General features: G+C 40.5%; 2 protein-coding genes and 1 non-coding gene across 3 annotated transcripts; all 3 read left to right on the forward strand.

The window, feature by feature from the left end:
• Positions 1–754: 754 nt before the first annotated feature.
• Positions 755–10,206, forward strand: LOC139642842 (ribonucleoside-diphosphate reductase subunit M2). Its single transcript, XM_071517876.1, has 11 exons — positions 755–831; positions 1,975–2,090; positions 2,364–2,432; positions 3,311–3,457; positions 3,935–4,051; positions 4,848–4,981; positions 5,828–5,922; positions 6,595–6,728; positions 7,358–7,462; positions 7,863–7,976; positions 9,380–10,206. Exons 2-11 carry the CDS (start codon positions 1,995–1,997, stop codon positions 9,530–9,532), a joined length of 1,164 nt encoding a protein of 387 aa, XP_071373977.1. The 5' UTR covers positions 755–831; positions 1,975–1,994; the 3' UTR covers positions 9,533–10,206.
• Positions 8,512–8,651, forward strand: LOC139642846 (small nucleolar RNA SNORD94). Its single transcript, XR_011695053.1, has one exon. It is a non-coding gene; the product is annotated as a small nucleolar RNA SNORD94 (small nucleolar RNA).
• Positions 10,207–10,726: 520 nt separating the features above from the next.
• Positions 10,727–23,618, forward strand: LOC139642841 (galectin-8-like). Its single transcript, XM_071517875.1, has 9 exons — positions 10,727–10,788; positions 12,328–12,416; positions 14,713–14,923; positions 15,954–16,073; positions 16,770–16,820; positions 17,946–17,972; positions 19,179–19,267; positions 19,381–19,546; positions 21,610–23,618. The coding sequence occupies exons 1-9, from the start codon at positions 10,750–10,752 to the stop codon at positions 21,757–21,759; spliced, it is 942 nt and encodes a 313-aa protein (XP_071373976.1). The 5' UTR covers positions 10,727–10,749; the 3' UTR covers positions 21,760–23,618.
• Positions 23,619–24,521: the final 903 nt, after the last annotated feature.

Below are 24,521 nucleotides of genomic sequence, written 5' to 3' on the forward strand. Positions count from 1 at the left end.
AGACACAACGACATAAAAAACAAAACAAAACAAAAACCCAGGTTGGCTCTTCAGACTGTTTTTTTTTGTCCGTTTATAATTCTAATTATTTCTAAATTATTAGAAATTATAAAATGAGATGAGATACGGATACAATTAACAAAGACAATACTACTAGGCTGCTACTACTACTATTAATATAATACTAACACGTAGGAGTTATAATAGAAAGTATTTTATTATAAATGATTATTATTATTAGCAGTAGTATTAGTTCTGGTAGCAGTAGTAGCAACAGTAGTAGTAGTAGTAGTAGTGGTAGTGGTAGTAGTAGTAGTAGTAGTAGTAGTAGTAGTAGTAGTAGTAGTAGTAACAGTAGTCGTAGTAGTAGTAGTAGTAGTAGTAGTAGTAGTAGTACTAGTAGTAGTAACAGTAGCCCAGTAGCAGTAGCAGTGTTGTGGAAAACATGGACAGAACACCAATATGCATTTTGTTGTTTAGCTTTGAGTTAAAATATTCATTCATATTTGCTTTTTATTGTACAAACTATGATTGAAAACCCAAATCAATGAAAACAGAACAAAAAAATCTCTACTTTATTGTTGCGTAAAGAGTCTGTAGTTCATCCCAGCCGCTAGGTGGCGCCTTATTGTCTGTCTGGATTTACGGCAGCCTATAGCTGTCGTTGTCTTTACGCGCAGCCAATCAGAGCTGTCCTTGCTGCCGCAATCCGGAAACAGCTGTTCGTACCCTTCGTCTGCAGATGGGAAGAAACGCCTGTAATTATCATTTTAGAGGGAAAATATCGCTGATAAGTTTCGTCTCTGAGACCAAAACGTGAACAGAAGAAAGGTAGAAGTCATTCAGTTCGTCCAAAACAGAAACGCACAATCATTCCGTCTTTTCATTCGGTGTTTATTTGATCTATTAGCAGCCGCTAACCCAAAAACTACCCTGGTTAGTTTGACCTATTGTTGTCTAATAGTTTTCAGCCCATAATCGATAATGGCAGTGATAGTTATCACACTGTGAAATACACGTAACGTTTCTAAACGCAGTGTTTTAGTTGTGCGTGATGTTTAAAATGATTATTTGGCGCTAAATTTCCACCGCAACGCCCTAAACAACAACAACAGAAAGCGCGGCGGCGGGAAATAAACCGAACAGTCAGCCTTCATCTGACTGTCATAAAGACAAGATATAACTTTTAATAAAACTTAAATCAAAGTGCAGCAGTGGGATCGAAGTCTATATCACGCTCATAACATGTCAAAGGCTGGGTGTAGATCAGTAGAGATGATATTTATATCTCTGCTTTTTGCAGACAAACAAATATGATTGTAGTAACTATTCACACAGATGTGGTCCAGTTAAATGGAATATGTGCATGGTGTGTAAAACCAGATTATTAACTATCTAGTTTGTTGTTTACGTGACAATATCTTCGATCTAGGATTGTTTTAAAGCAAATTATATGACACATCCTGCTCTCTAAGCAAATAGCTGTTTGCCGAGTTTTTCCTGTAACAAGCGATTTAGAGACTGTGCACTTTATGACACGCTGTGTGACTGTAATCCAGTTAAAGGGTTTTAGACAGTATATGCGACTTTTTTAGGAAAGTAAAAATGTTACAAAATGCGCCTTTTGTAATAGTTTTGTAACATCAGACTCCGGCAGTTTTGTAACTCCGCACAAACAAAAGGGTTTGAATTTCCCGCAGTATTGGGGGGGGGTCACGAGCGCGGGCCGGCCACCTGATTGGCTCTGGCTCTCCTGAAATTTAAAGAGCCAACAGCAGCTTGGTTCCTATTGGCCGGCTGCGTTCTAGCGCCAAGATTTCAATAAAAAGGCGAGCGGACAACAGAGACCGCTCCAGTTCCTAGTCTTCTTCTGTACAGACTGCTTCTCTTAGTCTCATTAGTTAGCTTCGTTTTTTATTTAGTTTTACAAGCTTTTATTTCTTTACTTGTCTTTTATTTCTTCTGTCTGTTCAGACCAACTAACCAGAGACAAAATGCTCGCCGCTCGCTCTCCTCTCGCCAAGAAGAATGAAAACTCACTCAGCGCTCAGATCAACAACATGTCACTTAACGTGGACAAAGAAAACACGGTAAGACAGATAAAACTTTTATTTCTCACGAATCGAGTGTGTTGTAGTTAAATGACCGAGCTAATTTAGGATTAGCAACTGTATTTGTAGGTTACGGTCACGGAAGCCATCTTTGTCTTCCGCGGATGAAGTTACACAGCCTGAGAAACGCTGATTTTTAATCCGCATTTTTCGTTGTTTAATGTGGTGACTTAACACTGCTGTATGAAACCCAGTGGTGTGATGTGTGATGTGTGTTCAGCCGGTGTGTGAAGTTATATTTCTGCCCTCCAGCCTCCCAGCCTGAACACCACCCGGATCCTGGCGTCCAAAACCGCGCGTAAAATCTTTGATGATAGCGAGGTGAGTGAGAGAATCTGCAGGAACATTCACGGTTTTAATCTGCTTTACGATGCAAGCCGGATATGTGTGTGTGTATTAATGTAAAGTGTGTAAATTTAATGTGGATTATTTTGATGATATGGCGCCTAAAAAAACGCCGGGTGGCGAAATATGGCGCCAACAGACAAACCTCAGCTGGTCCTGGAGCAGCTGAGCTTTGATAACTGATAACTAACACAAACATAACGTTTACCTGCAGTACATTAGATACTGATGTGATTTATTATTTTGTTTATTATTATGTTTCCTAATGGAATCCCGGTGCAAGCATCCGGCCTGCTGAAGTGTGTTTGATCAAGACACTGAATCCTGCCAGCTGTTCTGGGATCAGTTTCACTGCAAGGATCAATACAGTTCCCAATTAATCTTAAAGTTCCCATGACTGTAAAGTGGATCAAAGCTGCTACAAATCAATAGCAGTTATGTTTCCTCGCAGTTGGCAATTTAACCATAATCTGTATTATAGGGCTGGGTGATGTGTATGAAATCAATATCATGATAATCATATGGATTTTTTTTAATTATCTATATCACAATATGGCTTGTGTCTGCAAAACCACATTAAATATTCAAACTGATCATCACATTGAACTGCATGGTGATGTAGTCTCTAGTCTGAAGTCTTACTGCTAATGTTCCAAACCTCATTTTGTCTGTTTAAAATTGGCTTATCATCAATTTAGACATAATTGTGTCATATCACAAGATCATATCACAATATGATTCCACTGGAGGGCGATATAAGATCATGACTCATCACCCAGCCCTAATGTATAATAGGAAATATGGATATAGATCTTTGTTTGGTTTGTGTTAAGTTGCTTTTTCTCGTCCTTCAGCCCAAACCCACAAAGAGCAGCAGCAGCAGGCAGGAGGAGCCGCTGCTGAAGGAAAACCCGCGGCGCTTCGTCATCTTCCCCATCCAGTACCACGACATCTGGCAGATGTACAAGAAGGCCGAGGCTTCTTTCTGGACAGCCGAGGAGGTAAAACGTGTTCTGCAGCTCATGACAGGCACAGTTTTATATTTTAGGGCTTTAGATGACAGCTAAAGGAACAAGTCGTTTAGTTTAGGTTTTAGCCATTTAGCTGCCGGTCTGAACCAGGACGACCTACAGCGAGGTCAACCGTAAAATAAATCACACCAGACTATTTATATAGCGCCTTTGTACAAAATTGCAATACAAGGTGCCTAACGATACAGTGAAAATACAGTGAAAATAAACGGTAATATAAGGAAATAATAGTATAGGAAATAAAAGACATGGTGCTACAGAGACCAGTGTAGCAGAGTGAAAGAGTAGATTAAAATAAAATGGATTAAGAGAATGCTAAGATAAAAAGGTATGTTTTAAGATTTGTTTTGAAGGTGTGATTCCCTCAGCTATAAGTTTCAGTTCTCAGATCAGCAACATCACAGACTTGTCAAAACGCTGAGTGTTAACAGGAGTCTTGTCTCCCAGGTGGATCTGTCCAAGGACCTGCAGCACTGGGAGTCTCTGAAGGACGAGGAGAGATACTTCATCTCTCATGTGTTGGCCTTCTTCGCCGCCAGCGACGGCATCGTCAACGAGAATCTGGTGAGTACAACGTCCGGGCTGAGGAAACGTTCAGTTTATCCATGGTTTCTTTTTATTATTATTATTATTATTATTATTATTATTGGGTAGTTTTCAAGAGACCTGACAACAAGAAACATTCATGAAATTGAAGATGACACGGTTCAGTCTCACTTTACAGCAGTCGGTCAGCAACATGGCTGCAGGGACAAGAAATTCTAATTTCAAAGTGTTTATAAGCAGTGATGGAAATGATACCAGATTCTTTTAACTGGAAAAACTAGGGCTGGGCGATAGGTTGGAATCATATCAGTGCATCAATCAATTAATCAATTAATGTTCATCTCATTGAACCGAATGGTGATGTCAAACAAAACTGAAATATTCAAATAATATTCCTACCATTTTATGAGTTTTTTTTTAAGTAAAATTTGCTTGTCATCATCAATGTAGACAGCGGAAATGTGTCACGATATTAAAATATCTTCATATCATCACGATATGATTCCACTGAAAGACGATAAACGATAATATTGAATTATCGCCCAGCCCTAGGAAAAACTGGCTTGAGTAAATGTAATTTGTTACTTCCGCCATAAAACCAACTAGTTGTGTGATCTGGTACATAACTACCAGGGTAAAAACACAGTTGGGTAATGGGGAAGCTGCAACAGTAGAGCTTTTTATAGATGAATAATCCAATGATTTTCCCTTCTTGTGGTTAAAGAAGACCAAGTCATTTAAGACTTAAAGAAACTGTCACCATGTCAGCCCACAGTCTTCTCCTCTCTGAGCTGTTTTCTGTTTTGACCACCAGGTGGAGCGCTTCACACAGGAAGTGCAGGTGACGGAGGCTCGCTGTTTCTACGGCTTCCAGATCGCCATGGAGAACATCCACTCTGAGATGTACAGCCTGCTGATCGACACCTACATCAAGGACTCCAAGGAGAGGTGGGTCCGCTCAGACCGGCTCTGTCTGCTGGCAGAGGAGGAGGAGAGGAGGAGGAGTGGAATAGAAATTATCCCAGACTAGGAGTTTAAGGACTCAGACCCTGGAGAAAGATAGTCTGAAAATGACTGAATTTAAGGCCTTTTATAAACATTAAAATATCCAGAACAGGGTTAATGGAGAACAATCTGCATCCTTTTTCTTGCTCTGCCCGTTTTAATTTTAATAACTTTTGTCAGCTACGTTCAGTCAGAGCTTACTATAATATACTGCTGTGCCTAATAAGTTTATTTATTTAATATTTATTTGCAGGGACAGTACACATCAATCAACATTTTAGTTCACACTTCAGTGTAAATGTGGCAGAGTTAGCCAAGAGGCTAATTTACATCTGTAGTCCCCGGGCAGATCAACAACATGACAATTACAATAAAGTTTAAAAAAGAAAAAAACAGTACATTATGTTAGGAAACATTAACCGTACAGCAGCATTAAAAAGAATCAGTAAATGCAATGTCCACACTTGAATAAATGGAGGTGGTACACACAGGAGCTGGAGATTTAGTTATGGGTACAGCTCTGGTCTGCAGTTTTTTTTAAAGAGCAAGACACTGAGAAAAGATGAGTTCATTATCATCTTTTAATTTAATAGCACCTATGGGTCTAATTTAAATTTGAATCATGAGGTTTGACATTTTGATAAACACAAACTCACTGCTCTCAGGTCAGTGTTATGCTGTTTATTCTAACAAACCGTTGGCTAGTAACTGAAACAGACCAGAGTCGATCTCTAGCTTCTCTAAAGGAAAGCCTTGTGTGTTGGCTCACAGTAGTTTGATCCTCCACAGAGATTACCTGTTCAACGCCATCGAGACTCTGCCGTGTGTGAAGAGGAAGGCCGACTGGGCCATCAACTGGATCGGCAACAAGAACGCCGAATACGGTGAGTCCAGTCGCTCTGGCTTTAGAGCTGTACAGATACCAGTATCTGAAATGCCTCCGATACAACCTAACATGCTGGATCGGGTATCAGCGAGTACGCGAGTCTACGCACCGATCTGATATCACGTAATTTATTATCCCCCAAAAAAAATCAACTTTAAAGTAGTTTCACCAGGATACAACGGACGTTTTCCTGGAAATCTATACTTGTATACTAAATTTATACTGTTACTGTACTATTTTAAATGTCTTTTATTTTACTAAATTGTGGCTGCACTTTAACCGTTTTTTAAAGGAATTGTTATTTATTCCTAGATTTACTTATTTATGTTTTCAGTTATGACTGACTGTCAAACTAGATAATAAAGTTCTATGGCATTCATTCTCTGTATGTATTTGTTCATGTTTTTCAAAGAGTTTAACCTGAGCCAGGCCATACAACAATGACAGCAATCATATCACATACATACAATTAGTAGTATACAGCTGTTAAAAAAATAATAATATATATTTTTTTAACGCACTGGTTGAGCGGCCGGTTCAGCCAAACTCCACCGGCCTCCATGTTCAGAGGAGAGCAGAACTCCTGCCTTTCCCCTCCTGATGGTTTTTAACCGTTGCTGCCGGTCGATCGGTTTTGGTATTGATCCTAACCGGGCGTGTTGCGTTTCAGGAGAGCGTGTGGTCGCCTTCGCCGCTGTGGAGGGAATCTTCTTCTCCGGCTCCTTCGCTGCCATCTTCTGGCTGAAGAAGCGAGGCCTGATGCCCGGCCTGACCTTCTCCAACGAGCTCATCAGCAGAGACGAGGTGAGACTCGGCTCTGGCTCTTAGTCTTATTTCAGCTGAGTCTTGTTCTGCAGAGATTTTTCTCAAACTTACCAAGCGTTTTCAGTTGGGGTTCACAAGAGCTTATTTGTTTTAAGGATCCCTATTAGCTGATGCCATGGCAATCAGCTAATCTTCCTGGGGTCCACACCTGACATACTGTACATTACATAATAAACAATAAATGACGTTAATAAATACTAACTTACATCAATATACATTAATATAAAAAAATACATTCATATACAATTCAAAGCCAGTCAACACTGAAACGTACATTTAGGTGGAATTCTAATTAAAAATCAATATATAGATAATAAAAACAGATGAGTGACATTTTGAATTCACTTTCAATTCAAATTTCACAACTTCTGCAAAATGGATGTGAGGCTTTAAGCACAAGCGACTGTTGCAGGAGTTTCCCAAAACTTTGACACTGAACCTCCATCAGACACTCTCCACATGTTTGGGAAGCAGTAGACTAACTTTCCAATTTTTAGAAACCAGCTGTGTGTCTTCTGCGTTTGAAATGGAGAGATGTGTTCTGCTGTCGCCCCTGTTGTGCTTTTTGCACTTCTTAAAAAAAAAAAGTGAACCTGTGTTGATTTCAGGGTCTGCACTGTGACTTCGCCTGTCTGATGTTCAAACACCTGGTGAACAAGCCGTCTGAGCAGACCGTCACCAAGATCATCAAGAACGCCGTGGAAATTGAACAGGTGGGTTAACCAGTAAAAACTCTTCAGGAGGAACGACTTCAGTGTTTGGGTCACGAGTTCCAGAGAACATTAAAACATTGTTTTATCTCTGAGAAATTGCCAAAATGTTTACATTAGCGCTTGAATTTCTAAGAGGGGGCTTGGTAAGTGATAAAGACTTCTTCCCTTTTTAAAGTTTTGAGTCTGTTCTGTTGTGACAAACCTGTTAAACTGGATCAGCCTGAACTGTTGGGATGTTTCTTAGGTCTTGAATATGCAGAATGTGTAGAACAATTACTTCCATGTAATTATCCTAAACAAACTGGTCTGGCTTCTGTCTCCTTTCCCACAAACATCAAAGAAACGTATATTTCTGTTTTTAATATGCTTTTGTTAACGCGGTGTGTTGTTGCTGCTGCAGGAGTTCCTGACCAAGGCTCTGCCAGTCAAGCTGATCGGGATGAACTGCGACCTGATGAAGCAGTACATCGAGTTCGTGGCTGACAGGCTGATGCTGGAGCTCGGCTTCAGCAAGGTAACGACCCCGGCTCTCCCGGTTCACCTGTAGACCGGTAAACTGGTTTAATCCAGAACAGTCTGATGCGGAGTTTCACCTTTTTTTTTGTGGTTTAAATCTGATCAGCTTGGTCTGTTTATTATTATGAGTGGAACCCTAACTAGGGCTGAACAATTAATCAAAATTTTATGGAAATCGCAATATGGCCTACTGCAATTTTCAAATCTCAGGAGGCGCAATATTTGTTAAAGGTGAAATGTGTCAAATAGCATTTTAAAGTAAATATTGTGGTGCTGCAGAGATGTCCTGGCCTACACATCATATTCTACAGACTGAAGAAAACATCTTTGTTTGGTACAGATCCCCGCAAAAATCACACCATAATCATTTTAATACGTTTTTCAAATGAGAATAATGATATAAAAATTATCATTCCCTCTAATATCGCAAATCATATTGCAATATCAGTCAAAATAATCGCAATTATATATATTTTCAAACTCGTTCAGCCCTGACCCTGACCTGAGCTGTCGGGTGTTGGCGGGCGTCTGGGTGTGCGATGATGAGAGGCGCAGGGGTACGGACCTCAGCCGGTGATGGGGGCTGAGTGCTGCTGCAGGTCCTCGGGTCAGAGGGCGTGTGGTCCGCTGGCCTGAGGGGCGGCGGCACGAGACAGACGCCTGACTGAGCATGCCCAGAAGATACAGTACACCAAACACATTACCGGTCAGGCTTTACTCATGGGTTCAGTTCATGTACAACAAAAAACCCAGATTGGTCAGGTGTTATAAAATCCACTTGCTTGAAGGAGCAGTCAGATCTATTAGAGCTGCAACTAACGATTATTTTCATTGTCGATTAATCTGTCGATTATTTTCTCGATTAATGGATTAGTTGTTTGATCTATAAAATGTCAGAAAATGGTGAAAAATGTGGATCAGTGTTTCCCAAAGCCCAAGATGACGTCCTCAAATGTCTTGTTTTGTCCACAACCCAAAGATATTCAGTTTACTGTCATAGAGGAGGAAAGAAACCAGAAAATATTCACATTTAAGAAGCTGGAATCAGAGAATTTTTTACTTATTTTTCTTAAAAAATTACTCAAACCGATTAATCGATTATCAAAATAGTTGGCGATTAATTTAATAGTTGACAACTAATCGATTAATCATTGCAGCTCTAGATTTTAGCACAATGTCTTTATGTCAGACAATTCAAATGTTTTTTGCTATTTGGGACTTGAATTGGAACCCCCTAAATATTTAAAGAATTTATCCAGAAGAATCTATCAGGGTTGTCATGGTATTTTACTCAAATTACAGTGGTTTTTTTTTTTTTTTTTAAGTGCTTTACAAAACAAACTATAAATAGTAGACTGGACCTTGGTGATGTGTACTGACCGTCTTCCTCTCCTCTCTCAGATCTTCCGGGTGGAGAACCCCTTCGACTTCATGGAGAACATCTCTCTGGAGGGGAAGACCAACTTCTTCGAGAAGCGGGTGGGCGAGTACCAGAGGATGGGCGTGATGTCGGGCCCCACCGACAACACCTTCAGGCTGGACGCCGACTTCTGAGGGCCCCCGGCAGGGACATGAGGACAGTTTGTGGGGGAGGGGGAGAGAAGAGGGGTAAAAATAAAAAACACTTGAAGAGGGGCGGCGGCCTGCCATGCGACCGGCCGTCCCTCCATCCATCCATCACACGCCTCGGAAAGCGATCTGTCGCTTCCACATGACGGGGACCGCTCTGTGGCGGCCATTTTGTGCGGCTTCTGGACAGACTCTGGCCTCTTGTTGGTAAATAATGGTTTGAGTGGAAGCGATTCACAGACAGGGGGCGGAAGACTAACTTTTCGTCCAGCGACCGCAGCAGCTGGCTCCTAGCATTCATCAACCACTTTCACTAATTTACAGAAGAAATAATATAAGTTTTTACAACATAACAGGATGGAGGCTGGTTCGCTGCCGCAGTGGTTGGTAGAATAAACTTTACAGCCGGTCGAAGTATTCCGTTATTTTTGCTGGTTACATACTTTAAGAGTACTGCAACCCTGGTTTTTATGTTGCTTGTTTTTTTTGTATGTAAACTAAATTTTCTGTTTTTTAACTGGTCTACCTGGGTTTTGCAATAAAAATGTAAAAATCCAGCATGCAGTACTTTTTATATTAGCCTGATGTGTTTTAGGTCTTTGTATTTAGATGTGTACAGATTTTCTTGGGTAAAGAGTTTTTTGTAATTAAAAGTTTAAATATGTGGAGGATTTGTGTGGTTCATTATGTGGTTACGAAGTTTTATTTTCACAGGAGCAACTGAGAAATCTTTTTTTTTTTTTTTTTTTTTACATAACTCCCACTGATTGGCTATGGGAGACAACAATCCCCTGATTGTGTTTGTTTCTTTACTTGTGTCCCTGAAACGGGTGGACGTTAATGAATAAGTTATTGGTGTCACAAGACTAGAAATTGGATTATATCCCGACAACACGCACACATGTAGAAGGAGCAGACAACAGTGTCACCACACCAGACCAGATTTTGTATTTAGAGATGTTCTATTGAGAAGTACATATGAATTTAGCTTGTTTCTCATGAGCGAATTAATAGTAAACGGTAAACAATGCTTGGAAGCAATTCAAAGCAATCCAGTGTGGTTCACTACGAACCAGTTCTTCCTGTCAGAACTTGACTCATCCTTGTAACAGTCAGTCTAGCTCGTTACGTATGCGGAAGTAAACAACAGTGAGCATTTGAAGAAACGGCACAGGCACAGGTCGCTGCTGTGGCTCTCCAACATGTCGGTCACAAACCCGAAACAGACGGTTTTATCTCCGGTGAGACAGCTTTCTGTGTTGAGATTTGCGTGAAATAATTGTTTTGAGTCGTATCCAGTCTTTGCATTGACAGCTGAGATTTGTTCGTAAACTAGTCTGAGGCTAGCTAGCAGCGTATGAGCTAATGCGATATGCTGTGCTCGCAGTTATCAACTGCGTCAGTCTCCATTCAAAAATCGGAACAATTCATGCGACATTGGCTTGTAAAACATGATTTAAGTACTTTTCTGAATTTGTGAGGATCGACTGGCAGATTCGGCATACATCTCATTCACCAAATAACTCTTTATTTCATTAAACTTGTAACTTACATTTGCTTTCACTCTGTTCGCCGCCGCCCACCGGCGGACGAAAAACGTATCAGGCGAAGCTTCAAAACTTCACATTTTATTTGAATACGTGCAGCTTGTTGTATTACATGTATGCCGAAATGAAGAGTGCTTCTTAACGATTTGTAAAATGTCTTAAATCAAGTTTTACCGGGTGTGTACCTTTGCAGACAGCCGAAGCGACATTAAAATCGACAGAATTTCGAATGGAGTTCGGCGTGGCGTTCATTCATACAATAGAACGAAACGTAGCGCTTTTTAGCTGTTGGATGACTTGCTAAATATTTCTTTGGTGTAACGTTACATATCTTCCGGATCTGAAACATTAAGCTGATGTGTCAGTGTCCAGCATTAAAGGAACAGTTCACCCAAAAATGAAAATTCTGTCCTCATCTCCTCCCCCCTCATGCAGGTGAAACTCAGGTGAAGTTTGTCCATATAACACACAGGGAGGCTGCAGCACAACTCCATAGCAGCCTTCTCCAAAACAACTGAAGTCAGTGGGGACCAGTTCTTCAGAGTTCCACAAAGACCTACAGTATATTTACACCATCATTTAGTGCAAATCTTAACTACAGCTGATTGATCTGCAACAAATAATGGTGTATAGGTCTTTCTGTTCACAGTGTGATTGTTTGGCTGTTTTTGTTTTGGAGCTCTAAAGAACAGGTCCCCATTGACTTCAGTTGTTTTGGAGAAGGCTGCTACCAAGTTGTGCTGCAGCCTCCCTGTGTGTTATATGGACTAACACATTTCACCTGAGTTTCATTTGGCATGAGGGTGAGGAGATGATGACAGAGTTTTCATTTTTGGGTGAACTATTCCTTTAACCCACAGACAGACCGTCTGTGTCTGTAGCTGAAACAACAAACAGGAATGTTATAAAGACAGAAGATCCTTCCTGGTGTGCTATAGTTTTTGTGTTGTGGGGAATTCACACCAGAGAGCAGACACATGTTGGTAAAGTTTGGTTTTTGCAGGTGTGACGGTCTTAACTAGCAGCCACTTTGGCAGCTACCCATTTGCCATATGGAAGACATGCTGTTCCCAGGTCAGGTTGTCTGAGTCAGGGTTTGACAGTTGTAGTTTCTCACACTAGTTTCCCACGCGTTTGTCCCTAATAAAGATCCTTTGCTTCTCTCCCACTGTTTCTAGCTGTTCCCTCTTGTCCTGGTCACATCCCTGATAACGTTGTCTGTATTTCCCACAGTCGATTCCCTTTGCCGGGACGATCCTGGGCGGTTTGCTGCCGGGGGAGATGGTTCTGATCCAGGGCTCCGTCCCGAGTAATGCTGACAGGTACGGGGTCCGAGCGGAGGGCGGGGCGGGGCGGGGCGGGGCGGGCGGGGGGGCTTATAACACTAAACTCTGAGTTACAGTCTGTTTTAAGGTGATGACACAGCAAGACTTCCTCAACATGATAAACAGATCTATAAAAGTGTTGGTGTTACTTTTAAAAGTCATTATTACCTACATATGGAGCCCGGGAGTGGCCATCGGGAGAAAAATAATTTATGTCGTGGCCACGATTTACTGTAACGTGCGCGATATGCAATTCAAGCTCTCGATTTATTTTTTCGTGCCAAAACATGTCCTCTAAATAGTGACATGGTGCTCTGATATATAATCCATGTGCTCTTCAGCAGCTTATAAAGAGTCAGTCTCATATTGGTGATCATGTTTAAATGTGGCCTGTCCTGGGTGTGTTGCAGCACCTGATTGTGTTTACATGGCCTGAAGGTTAAGAGGATAAATATGATGCAATATTTGGGGGATTTGCCTATTCAGTGTAAACAGACAATGGATATTAACATACCAAATCCTTACTAGGCCTATCTGCAATACCTAAAAGCTTCCTTTTAAGTTGCATTTTATCCTGGACTCAATATCACTTTTTTTCTCTCCCAATGGCCGCTCCCAGGCTCCGTACCTACGTTACAGAGTTACTCTTTATTAAGAATAACTAACTAATTACTTTTTTGTTCCCCACTTCAAACCCGTGCTGTAGCAATACGGCTTGTGCTGCCATAATGACAAAATGCAACGCAGGACTATTGCTCTGTTTTTCAAACTGTAGCAAATCTCATTTAGATCAAACAGATTTAGACCGCAGCATGCTGTCTGCACCGGCTGCTGCTGGATTTCCACACTGTTTCTACTTTTTGTTCACATATGTGCTTACAAAACTGAAACAATATAAAAGAAAAATAAAATTATCGGCATTCTAATTTTAAAAAGTGACTAATATCAGGTGCTTTAACACTGGAAGATGTTTGGGATAAAACACTGTCTACTAAGATAAGTAGACAGTACCCGGATGTAGGGCTGGGCAATATATCGATATTATATCGATATCATGATATGAGACTAGATATCGTCTTAGATTTTGGATATGGTAATATGGTGATATGGCATAAGTGTCTTTTCCTGGTTTTAAAGGCTGCATTACAGTAAAGTGATGTCATTTTCTGAACTTACCAGACTGTTCTAGCTGTTCTATTATTTGCCTTTACCCACTTAGTCATTATATCCACATTACTGATGTTTATTTATCAAAAATCTCATTCTCATCTCCGCTCAGAATCAGCTGTTCAGAGTCTCATGTTGCGCTGATGGTTTGGTTGGAGCTTGGAAAGACAAACTGCAACACTGAGAGACATCAAGGAAAAAGTCACATAGAGCTTTAAACCAATCAGTGGAATGGCTTTAACACTTTAAAAGCGTAGCTTTACTCCACCAGACACTTTGGCCGGTGACCAGTCATCATTTGGAGTTTTGTTCTGTTCTATAACTCTATTTACACCATGGTCTGGGTGAATACTCGATTCTGATTGGCTGCAGGACGTCCATTAATTCCTGATAATGGACACCTACTAAGTAGTTCCAGTGAAACTGTCTGTTCACCGTTCTAAATTAATGCGCTGGCTACGTAGCATCAGCCTGTATCTAAAATGAGTAACCATAGCAACAGGGACGCAGTCAAAGCCTCCGTTTACAATTTGTATGTTCGTGAAAATCTTGATATTGATTTGGGGACAATGACATGGCTGATAGCTAGCTAGTCTTGTTGTTAAACATACTGTCAAATTATATTTACTGTTTGTTATTGACTCTGAATGTTGCTAGCATAACGTTAGCATAACGTTAGCATAACGTTAGCTTTCTGGCTCCTAGCTGAGCCAAAGGGTTCTATGAGCTGAGCGGACTAGAAATATCTCCTGCTGCCAAGTCCTATCTAAGGTTCGTCCTATTTACTGGAGCAGTGAACAACGTTTCCGTTGCATAAGAACCTTATGGGACGGTAATGATTGTTCCAGGTGTTAGTCAAACCCTCAGGTGTTACCAGGGAAACTGAGTTATGGCTTGTGAAAAACTTTAGATTTTGATTACAAAACGCATGAAAATATAAATGAATGGTCATAATTTTTTTTTCTTTGGCAAGTGACCATGGTATGAGCGGGATCTCCGCGGAGGCAGCCGTCTGGCCTCCCCGTCGTCCATTAATTCCTGATAACGGGCCCCTTGCCGGGCGTTATCCCTTACTTAGTCTGACCGGTGAGTTTTGTGCTGAACGGGTTCCTGGTCTGGGTCTCAGGTTCCAGGTGGACTTGACGTGCGGCAGCAGCGTGAAGCCCCGGGCCGACGTGGCGTTCCACTTCAACCCGCGGCTGAAGCGGTCGGCGTGCGTGGTCTGCAACACGCTGCAGAGGGAGCGCTGGGGCCGCGAGGAGATCCTCCACCTGATGCCCTTCGCCCCCGGAGCCGCCTTCGAGCTCCTGGTCCTGGTCCAGACCGACGGGTTCAAGGTGAGACGGGAACACGAAACGCACAGTCAACCTTTAAATCGCTGCTCAAAACTCTTTTTTTTTCTCGAACATTTATTAGAACAGGTTCCTTGACAATGCATCTCACACAGCATGACATAGACACAAATAATATTGGTATAAAAAACTAATTAACAATACCAAGACATACGATAGGAGAAGAGGGGAAGGCATATCCTTCTTTGTATGTAATATATACTTTCACATTCACCCCAAATTATCCAATTAAATGTTTACAGTATGTTCACTTTGCTAGATACATTATAACAGAAGACCTTTTTTCTAAATGAATGTCCATCCGGAGTTGTAGTCTCGCCGTTATATTTTCCATACAGTTCACGACCTTAAGTCTTTGGGTCCATTGGTCCAAGGTAGGTGGGTGGGGCTTAAGACAGTTTATTGTAATCATTTTATGGGCTAAAACTCATTTTTATAAACCAGCCTGTTTGTAGCGATGGGACGATTTATTGAAATTCAATATATCTCAATACAAAAATGTGTCAATCTGTATGTTTGGTCAGGAACATGAATGGTGATATCAGCTCCATGTTATTCTGCTGTCAGGAACATGAATGGTGATATCAGCTCCATGTTATTCTGCTGTAGTAATCACTAATGAGACTCTTGACCATCACAGTTTCACAAGCTCTCCATCCAAATTATATTATTGTCACTTTGTAATGACATTTTTAAATTGTTGTTTACATTCTAGCAGCCAATGGCATCGCTGGAAAGATTTGAGTCTCAGAAATAAACAGAATTCTGCACAGTCAGACTTTGAACTTTCATTAATTACATCGTATCGTGGTTTTATCAAATCCTGAACCCCATATCATGTATCGAATCCTAACGTGAGATATTAAGCAGATCATCCATCACTAGTAAATATGGGTCAGAGGTTAAATATTAAGTGAGCATATGGGAATGTGGTTTAGTATGTCGGTCTGTTCAGGTGTGTGTGTGTGTGTGTGTGTGTGTGTGTGTGTGTGTGTGTGTGTGTCTCGTCTCTCAGGTGGCGGTGAACGGAGCTCATCTGCTGGAGTACAAACACAGACTGGAGCTGGAGCGGGTCGACACTCTGGCCATATCCGGAAAGGTCAAAGTTGACGCCATCGCCTTCCTGCCAAGCACCGTGAGTTTTCAATTTATCTGGATTCAATTTATTGTATTTATTTTCAGAGTCAGAGATGCTAATGTTTGGCCAGAAATGTTGTCAGACAAAAATGACATGTCTGTAAAAAAGTACAGAAATTGAGAAAAAAATCGCCTGTTTTCTCACTGATGTCATGAAACTTCACATAAATATCCATGTACACTCTCAATTCAAGTAAGAGAAACACCTGGGGCCGGATTCACAAAACCTACTTAAGAAAAAATCTTTGCTCTAGTTGCTCTAAATAGGTTTTTCCCCAATTGTTTTTGTAGATGGAAGCACTTGGGGTTGCCTCCTAGCCTTGTCTCCTAGCCTCCTAGCCTCCTAGCCTTGTCTCCTAGCCTCAATGGCAGTAAGCCTAAAGTTTATTAACCAGAATTCATTCAGGCCCTATTTTGAGAAGTTCTTAAGTTGGAAAATTAAAGAAATTCGTAAGAAATGAGACTGTTACTAAGAAAATATTGAGGAATTGCACTTAAGAGCCTTCTTAAGAACTTCCTAAAATTTCCTCTTATGTCATTTCTTAAGATCTATCTTAACAACACATTGGTGAATCCGGCCCCAGAATTGCAGTTATGTGTTTCTTCCACAGCAGCAGCAGCATACTTGTTAATGTAATGAACCAGATGGGTTTTCTTGGAGCGCTCTGTTAAAGTTTGTGTTTCCTCTCTTCAGACTGCAGCTTCTCCTCCAGCCGGTCTGCTCAGCACAGACACACAGCCACATGTGAGGATGTGAACAGATGCTCTTTCATGTGTTTTGTGTGGAAATTCAGCATGGGACGGCAGGGAGTCTGTCTTCACTCGCTGATGTTATTGTTTTTGACTGAAGTTGAGCTAAACATTTTATTGCAGAAATTTGTTTGAGCGTGTAGAGTTCACTTCAAAAATGTTTTATATCCACGTTGAGGGAAAATTACTGCCTGAAGTTCATCATCAGAGTAAAATACAGAAAATAGAGTGAAATACAGAAAATACAGAAAATAGAGTGAAATACAGAAAATACAGAAAATAGAGTGAAATACAGAAAATAGAGTAAAATACAGAAAATACAGAAAATAGAGTGAAATACAGAAAATACAGAAAATAGAGTGAAATACAGAAAATAGAGTAAAATACAGAAAATACAGAAAATAGAGTGAAATACAGAAAATACAGAAAATAGAGTGAAATACAGAAAATACAGAAAATAGAGTAAAATACAGAAAATACAGAAAATAGAGTGAAATACAGAAAATACAGAAAATAGAGTAAAATACAGAAAATACAGAAAATAGAGTAAAATACAGAAAATAGAGTAAAATACAGAAAATACAGAAAATAGAGTGAAATACAGAAATAGAGTGAAATACAGAAAATACAGAGTGAAATACAGAAAATACAGAAAATACAGAGTAAAATACAGAAAATAGAGTGAAATACAGAAAATACAGAAAATAGAGTGAAATACAGAAAATACAGAAAATAGAGTGAAATACAGAAAATACAGAAAATAGAGTGAAATACAGAAAATACAGAAAATAGGGTAAAATACAGAAAATATAGAAAATAGAGTAAAATACAGAGTAAAATACAGAAAATAGAGTAAAATACAGAGTAAAATACAGAAAATAGAGTAAAATACAGACAATAGAGTAAAAAACATTAAATACAGAGTGAAATACAGAAAACAGAGGATCCAGTTTCTCATTTTGCTAACCAGTTGTTTCGTTACCTACCTCCTTTAAAAAAATTCTAATTTTAATGTTGTGCTTTAAATGATTCTGTATGAGCAGGTGAGCTTTTCCTGTGTTGTCAGAATATTCTCCAGCTGTTTATCTAACTGGCTTTCTGTTTGTTTGTTCTCTTCCAGGCCGTTCTCTCCTCATCAGGTGACTTGGTGAGTTTTTCCCGTTGCATGATGGTCAATGTTGTTCAGTCAGAGTTTTGCGTGGAAAACTTGTGTCACGTGATACAACCATCACAGATCATTTGATTAAGTTTGATTTTTTTCAAGTCAAGTCCACTTTTATTTTTCCAAGGAGGGAAAATCTGTTGTCCAGAATCACATGGAGAAGAAATGACAAAAATGGACTTGTCTGTCTCTTCTTCTGTGGTGTTCACACCAGTTCAGAACACATGAAGAAACAGCTGAATATGAGCATCAGTCCAGACTAGGCTAGGCTTTCCGTCTCCTTCTACCCATAATCCCTTGTGTTTCGGGGCGGTTTCCTCTAGTTGGAGTGTCAGTTCTCTTGTTAGAGGACTGAGACTCTCTGTAAATAAAGTTATCAGATCAACTTTTCCCAGAAATCCAGTTAACACACGTGGAGACGAGCCTGACAGCCCCGGACCGACCGTCTGAAAAAAACAGCTTGAGTTGATTTAGCAGAAACCCAATTAACCATCAACTAACTCCAGCAGGAGTGTGATGCTGCTGGATTAAAGCTGGGAGTCTCTACTGTCCAGTCAGTAATGTTAGAGCAATATGTGGATAAAAATCAGTAGATAATTACATGTGAATAACCAGAGCACATAATGAAGAATGACTTTATTCACCAAGTGCTGTTAATGTGGAGGAATCTGTCATGGTGACATTAGTGCAGAGACACATCTGACAGAGGAGTGACCAAGTCAACTTTGTCAAGTCTAAAGGTAGAACAAGTCAAGTCCAAGTCATTAATGTCAAGTCTCAAGTCTAAATGTAGAACAGCAAGTCAAGTCAGAACAAATCAAGAGTCCAGTATCAATTTAATATCTTAAAGAAAACTAAATATCTAGGACTTTTCAATGCAATATGGTTTTAATAGGATAAAAACTTGGTAAGAGCATCATGAGTTTGATTTCTATAATCAGTTTCAACTTCAATAAATTCAATCATTCCATACAAATTCAGAAAACAGAATTTAAATTCAGTCGTCTGCTGGAACAAATCTCATCACTTTCAATCTAAGTCATTTACACAAACACAAGATCTCAAGTCAAGACTTTAGAAACCTTTTCAAGTCATCAGAGTACAAGTCAGAGTCAAGTCCCAAGTCACCAGAACCCAAGTCCTGTTGTGTTTGATGCTGTCCCTGGTCACTGACCCCAGGTTGTCTTGCAGACTCTGCCCTTCAGAGGGCGGCTGGTGAACGGTCTGAGCTCCGGACACACCGTCACCATCAAAGGACAGACCAGTCTGTACCCACACAGGTCAGGTCAACTGACAGCAACACACAGCTGCACCTTCACATTCACTTATTCATGTGATGGAGTTCTTCCAAAGGGATGAAATGAAAATGTCAAACTTTTAAATTGTGTTCCAGTTTCTGTGTGAACCTCAGAGTGCTGGACAGCGGTGACATCGCGCTGCACCTGAACCCGCGGCTGAAGACCGCCGTCTTCGTCCGAAACTCCTTCCTGTCCGACTGCTGGGGGCCGGAGGAGACCCTGCTGGCCGCCTTCCCCTTCACTCCGGGACAGTACTTTGAGGTGAGCTCATGACCTTTGACCCTGACAGGGACGCTGCTTCAACACCACTGATCAGAAATGTGGAGTTTTTTTTTTTTTTTTTTGGCATGCTGCTTCGATTTTGTTCCTCTGAGGGGAAACATACACAAACTTTACCTTTTCTTTGTGTGTTTTCATTTTTTATGTTTCAATATGTTAAAATATGGATCTACAAATCTAACAAACTACAACCAGAGAAGAGAATAGTGTTGTCATGAGATGCTAATGAGGGGGAAACATGTTCAGTGTGAAGTTTAACCTGTTGTAGTTTAGATTAGTAGGAAAACACCAGAGACCTGATTAGGATAAACAGACAGAAACCGCCTGGATAACCAGGTTAGATAAACAGACTGATCCCATTAAACTTCTGCAGCTGCTGTGTTTACAAGACAGTACAAGACACCTACTTTCATAATTTTTTTTTGTTGTTTTAGCCTTTATTCAAGCAGGCAAGAGTGAAATCAAGAGCAAATTCCTGGTTACAAAATGCCCCTTAATGGGGAATTGGAGGGGAAAATAAACAATAATAATTGTTGTATTAATAATAATTAGAAAACAATGAAAACAGGGAGACACGATAAGACGGCTAAGAGTTTCCATAAGGCAACAGAAGATCCAATAAAAACAGTAAAGCAGCAGAAACAAGAATCGCACTAAAAGCAGTTAAAATGTATCATAAACCTGTTGAACGTAAAACACATTACGCCTCAGCAGAAAAGATGTGAGTCATCTTCAGCACCTTTATAATATTTATTTATTTATTTATTTATTTATTTATTTGTTTATTTGTTCCGCTCATGGTAATGCACAGCTCCAGAAAAGAAAAGAAAAAGCAATTCACAATCAAAACACAACTCAGTTTACACATTTTATGACTGAAAAGGAGCAGGGAGAAGAAAATCTAATTTTGCCCCTGACTCAAAACACAAACAAACAATAGAAATAGATGTTCTGTCAATTACAGTTACTTAACAACCAATACTTACAGTAACATGAGAAATAAAAAAGAAAAAGAAAAAGCCATACATAACTAAACCCATTACCTGACAACTTCATATAGTCTAATTATTCTTTCTTTCTACATTTTCTTGAACTGAAAGATATTTATACAACCCTTTAAATCATTCTGTAGAGAATTCCACAGTTTGACGCCAACATAGGGCTGGGCGATATATCAATATTATATCGATATCGTGATATGAGACTAGATATCGTCTTAGATTTTGGATATCGTAATATCGTGATATGGCATAAGTGTCTTTTCCTGGTTTTAAAGGCTGCATTACAGTAAAGTGATGCAATTTTCTGAACTTACCAGACTGTTCTAAAACAGGGAAGGAAACCCTGTCTTTGTATTTATTTTGATCACAGTCTTGTTTTAATGAAAGTGTTTGTGACATCTCACATGTGGCTTTGACTTACAACTGAACATTTAGCCCACTTCGTAGAAAATACCGAGATATATATCGTGTATCGCCATTCAGCCTAAAAATACCGAGATATGATTTTTGGTCCATATCGCCCAGCCCTACGCCAACAACTGAAATACACATCTGCTTTAGTGGTCTGTGCATACTGAAGCTTCACATTAAATTTCCTTCTATGGTCCTCGTCCTCTGAACTAAAAACAAACCACTTTTGTAAATGTTCTGGTAATACTCTGCTTTCTGCCCTGTACATAACTAATAATGTCTGTAACTCAACTAAACCTTTAAGTTTCATTAGTCCTGACTTAATAAACAGTCTGTTGGTGTGTTCTCTTGAATCCACTTTATGAATAATACACTTCCACACAGTAACTAAAATATGGCAAACTATAGTTGTTAAAGGACAGAATCATCCTGTGGATACAGAGTGAGAGATCTGAAGGCCGGGGGAAAAAGACAAGGAGCTGAAACAGAAGAGAAATAAGGAGAGGAAGCAGGAGGAGTCTCCACCCAACACACACAAACTCTCTCTCTCACTCTGTTTCTCTCTCTCTCTCTCTCTCTCTCTCTCTGTCTCTCTCTCTCTCACTCTCTCCCTCTCTCTCTCTCTCTCTCTAGATGATCATCCTGTGTGAGGCTCAGCAGTTTAAAGTTGCCGTTAACGGTCTTCACCAGCTGGACTACAAACACCGGGTCCAGGACCTGAGCCGCATCACAGAGCTGGAGGTGCTGGGAGACGTTGAGCTGCTGGACGTCAAGCTGTGGTGACCTCTGACCTCTGACCTCTGGACCCCCCCCCCCCCCTCAGCCTGAGCTACAAACAAGTGGACTGGACTGGAATGGATAGAAAAGGTTTGAGAAGTGTAGGAAAAAGTGTAAAAAAAAAAAAAAGAAAAAGTGTAGGAATCCCACGGTCAGGAAAATCTTGGAAAAGTTATAGAATTTGAAGAAAAGGCCGGTGAAAATAAATGTTTTAAGCGGCTGCTGTGAGTCTCAGACAAAACACATTTTCAGTGTCACAGCGTGTAAAGGTTGCTTTATGTTACACTGCAGCAGCACAGTGAGGAAAATTTGGTGTGAAGTTATGGAAAAATTATGGAAAATAATAACGATTGGACACCAGGTGGAATGCGGCAAGGTTGAGTTTTTCTAATCAATTCCCTGCACCAAAACAAGCCAGTCAAACATTTTACGGCGGCCATCTTGGCACCATCTTGGCCGATTCTGGAGTGTTGAACTGAATGGGAATTGTTTGTTCTGTCTTTTCTGTCTGTTCCAGTTCTGTGTTTGAACTTCTGTGCTGCAGATCGCAGTTCAGCTGCATGAAGCTGCACGTTCCTGAGTATTTAGTTGTTTCTCTGTGTGGTTTGATTTCCCTTTTCTATTTAACACCTGCAGCCCTTACTGTGTTTTAAATATTGTCCTAAAATATTGCACTAATGAAACACACACGTTTATTCACACAAATTGTGACTCAGGAATTATAAGGCTCCATCGGACATTTTTGCGTCACAAATTGGTTATTCACACAATGTCAAACTACATGCAGTAACATGAATGTATAAATGTGGCTCAAGTCTAGATTTCAGAAACAAATGTGGATTCAAAATGCTAATTGGAAAAAAAAAGTGATATTTGGTTTGCTTTATGGGATGTGCAAACTTTAACGCTCAAAATTTCAAAACTACAGATAAAACCTTATAATTTGAAACTTTTTAATTCTAAAACATCTGTTAATTTTGAGGATAACTGAATGTAATTTTGCTTCTTATACAGCTAACAGGTTCGCAGATAATCAGTTATTGATGAAGCAGCTCAGGCCGGCATGTTTAGAACAATCTGTATTTTTGTCATGTATAGATCTATACTCAGTAGCAACAGTAACTTCCACCCTTGTCTTTGAACTTGGGTACTATTTGTTTTCTTAAGAGGAATTTGCGTATGTTCACTGAAACTAGATGGTTCCTCTTTAAAGCTGCACTAGGCAACTTCGCACACTGGCGACCCCAAATGGCAGCGAGAGGTAACTGTTTGAACTTCAATACCCACAAGTCCTGTTGGCTGGATCCTGTCAGGTGGATCCTGTCAGGTGGATCTTGTCAGGTGGATCCTGTCAGGCCCGTTCCAGACTCCATCGGTGCGTTTCATTAGTCGTTTCAACCGGCCCTCGTTGACTTCCCCTCGGGGGGAATCCCCGTCGCCATTGTAAGTGTCGTTCCATCACTCTGATAACTCAAGTGAACTTTCTGAGATCGACCCTTCAAGGGCCGAGGGAGCGAGTCAACATCGATGTAGACTTCACAAGCGCATATTTCCCAGGATGCATTGTGATCGTCCGTCAATTCTGGCACATGAACAGGTGATGAATATAAATGCAAGTAAACAAACAACATTTAGAGGATGTAGACATATTTTTGAAATGAACTCATCTGCAATATTTCATTACTCATTGTTCTTTGTAATTTTTATTATTCATTCTTATTATTAATTATTAGGCCTGCTTAAGGGCAAGTGCATTCCATTTCAAATATTCTGCTCCCCCTCGGACCCTGCACCCCCGCTCTGCAAGTGGCCACTCGCGTTACGTATGGTGCTACGTGTTACCAAGTGCCGAGGGGAAGTGAAGGAGGGCCGGTTAAATGACTGATGAAACGGAGCTCATGTAAGGCACAACGCAAGTTCTCGACCTGTGCCGGCTGTCTGCTAACACAGTACACGCATGTCCAGCAGCCTACAGCCTGTCTGAGGTGATGCTGCATTTGTCCACCAGGGGGAGCAAAGCCACCAGTCTGGAGCATGGAAGCGGGTAGCGAGCTGCAGCAGGTGTCTGTCTTGTGCGCGTACCTTCGTAAGTTTGAGTCTTCTTTCTCATGTCCTCAACTTCTAAGGCTGGAGATATTTCACAGTGTCCTCTTCATCCTCTGTATGGAGAATCTGAGCTCCTACCCTGCGGACGGAGATTTAGACGACCAAAGGCCAGGTCTAATTCTTTTGTTTCTCAGGCCACCAAACTGTTAAATGCTCATGATGACCCAGCTGATGATTAGTTTCCCATTTAACTACTGGGGGCTGATGATGGTTTTAGCGATGGCTAAACAGGTTTCCTGTTGTCACTTGATGTATTCACGCATTCATGTATTTTATCATGCTTTTTTTGTACCTGAGTCCGTGTGCCTTTGTCTCTGTGTGTTCTCTGTTTTTCCTGGCTGCAGGACAAATTTCCCCTCGGGGACAGTAAGGTTGAAGGTGAGGTTGAGTTGAAGTTATTCAGACTGCAGAGTGTTTAAAATGGCTCCTGTAGAGGAAAGTTCACTTTCATACTTTCTCCATCGCTGCCAAAAGACAGAGTTCAGATCAGCCAGTGTCTCTCCTGACTGAGTTTCCGCCATTTTCATTTGTTTACACAGGAAATGACTTCTTCATCGGTTGTTGCATGTTGTTGAAATGTGTGACATCACAGCAGACGTTAGCGTTGAGTTTTGGACCGGACATTTTGCTACGCAAGAAACGCCCCTTGTGTTGCCATTTGC

The sequence above is a fragment of the Centroberyx affinis genome, unplaced genomic scaffold (genome assembly GCF_046629955.1).
Source record: "Centroberyx affinis isolate AG114_WGS23_722 - 3 ecotype Tasmania unplaced genomic scaffold, CSIRO-AGI_Caff_v1 ptg000534l_1, whole genome shotgun sequence".
Classification (NCBI taxonomy): domain Eukaryota; kingdom Metazoa; phylum Chordata; class Actinopteri; order Beryciformes; family Berycidae; genus Centroberyx; species Centroberyx affinis.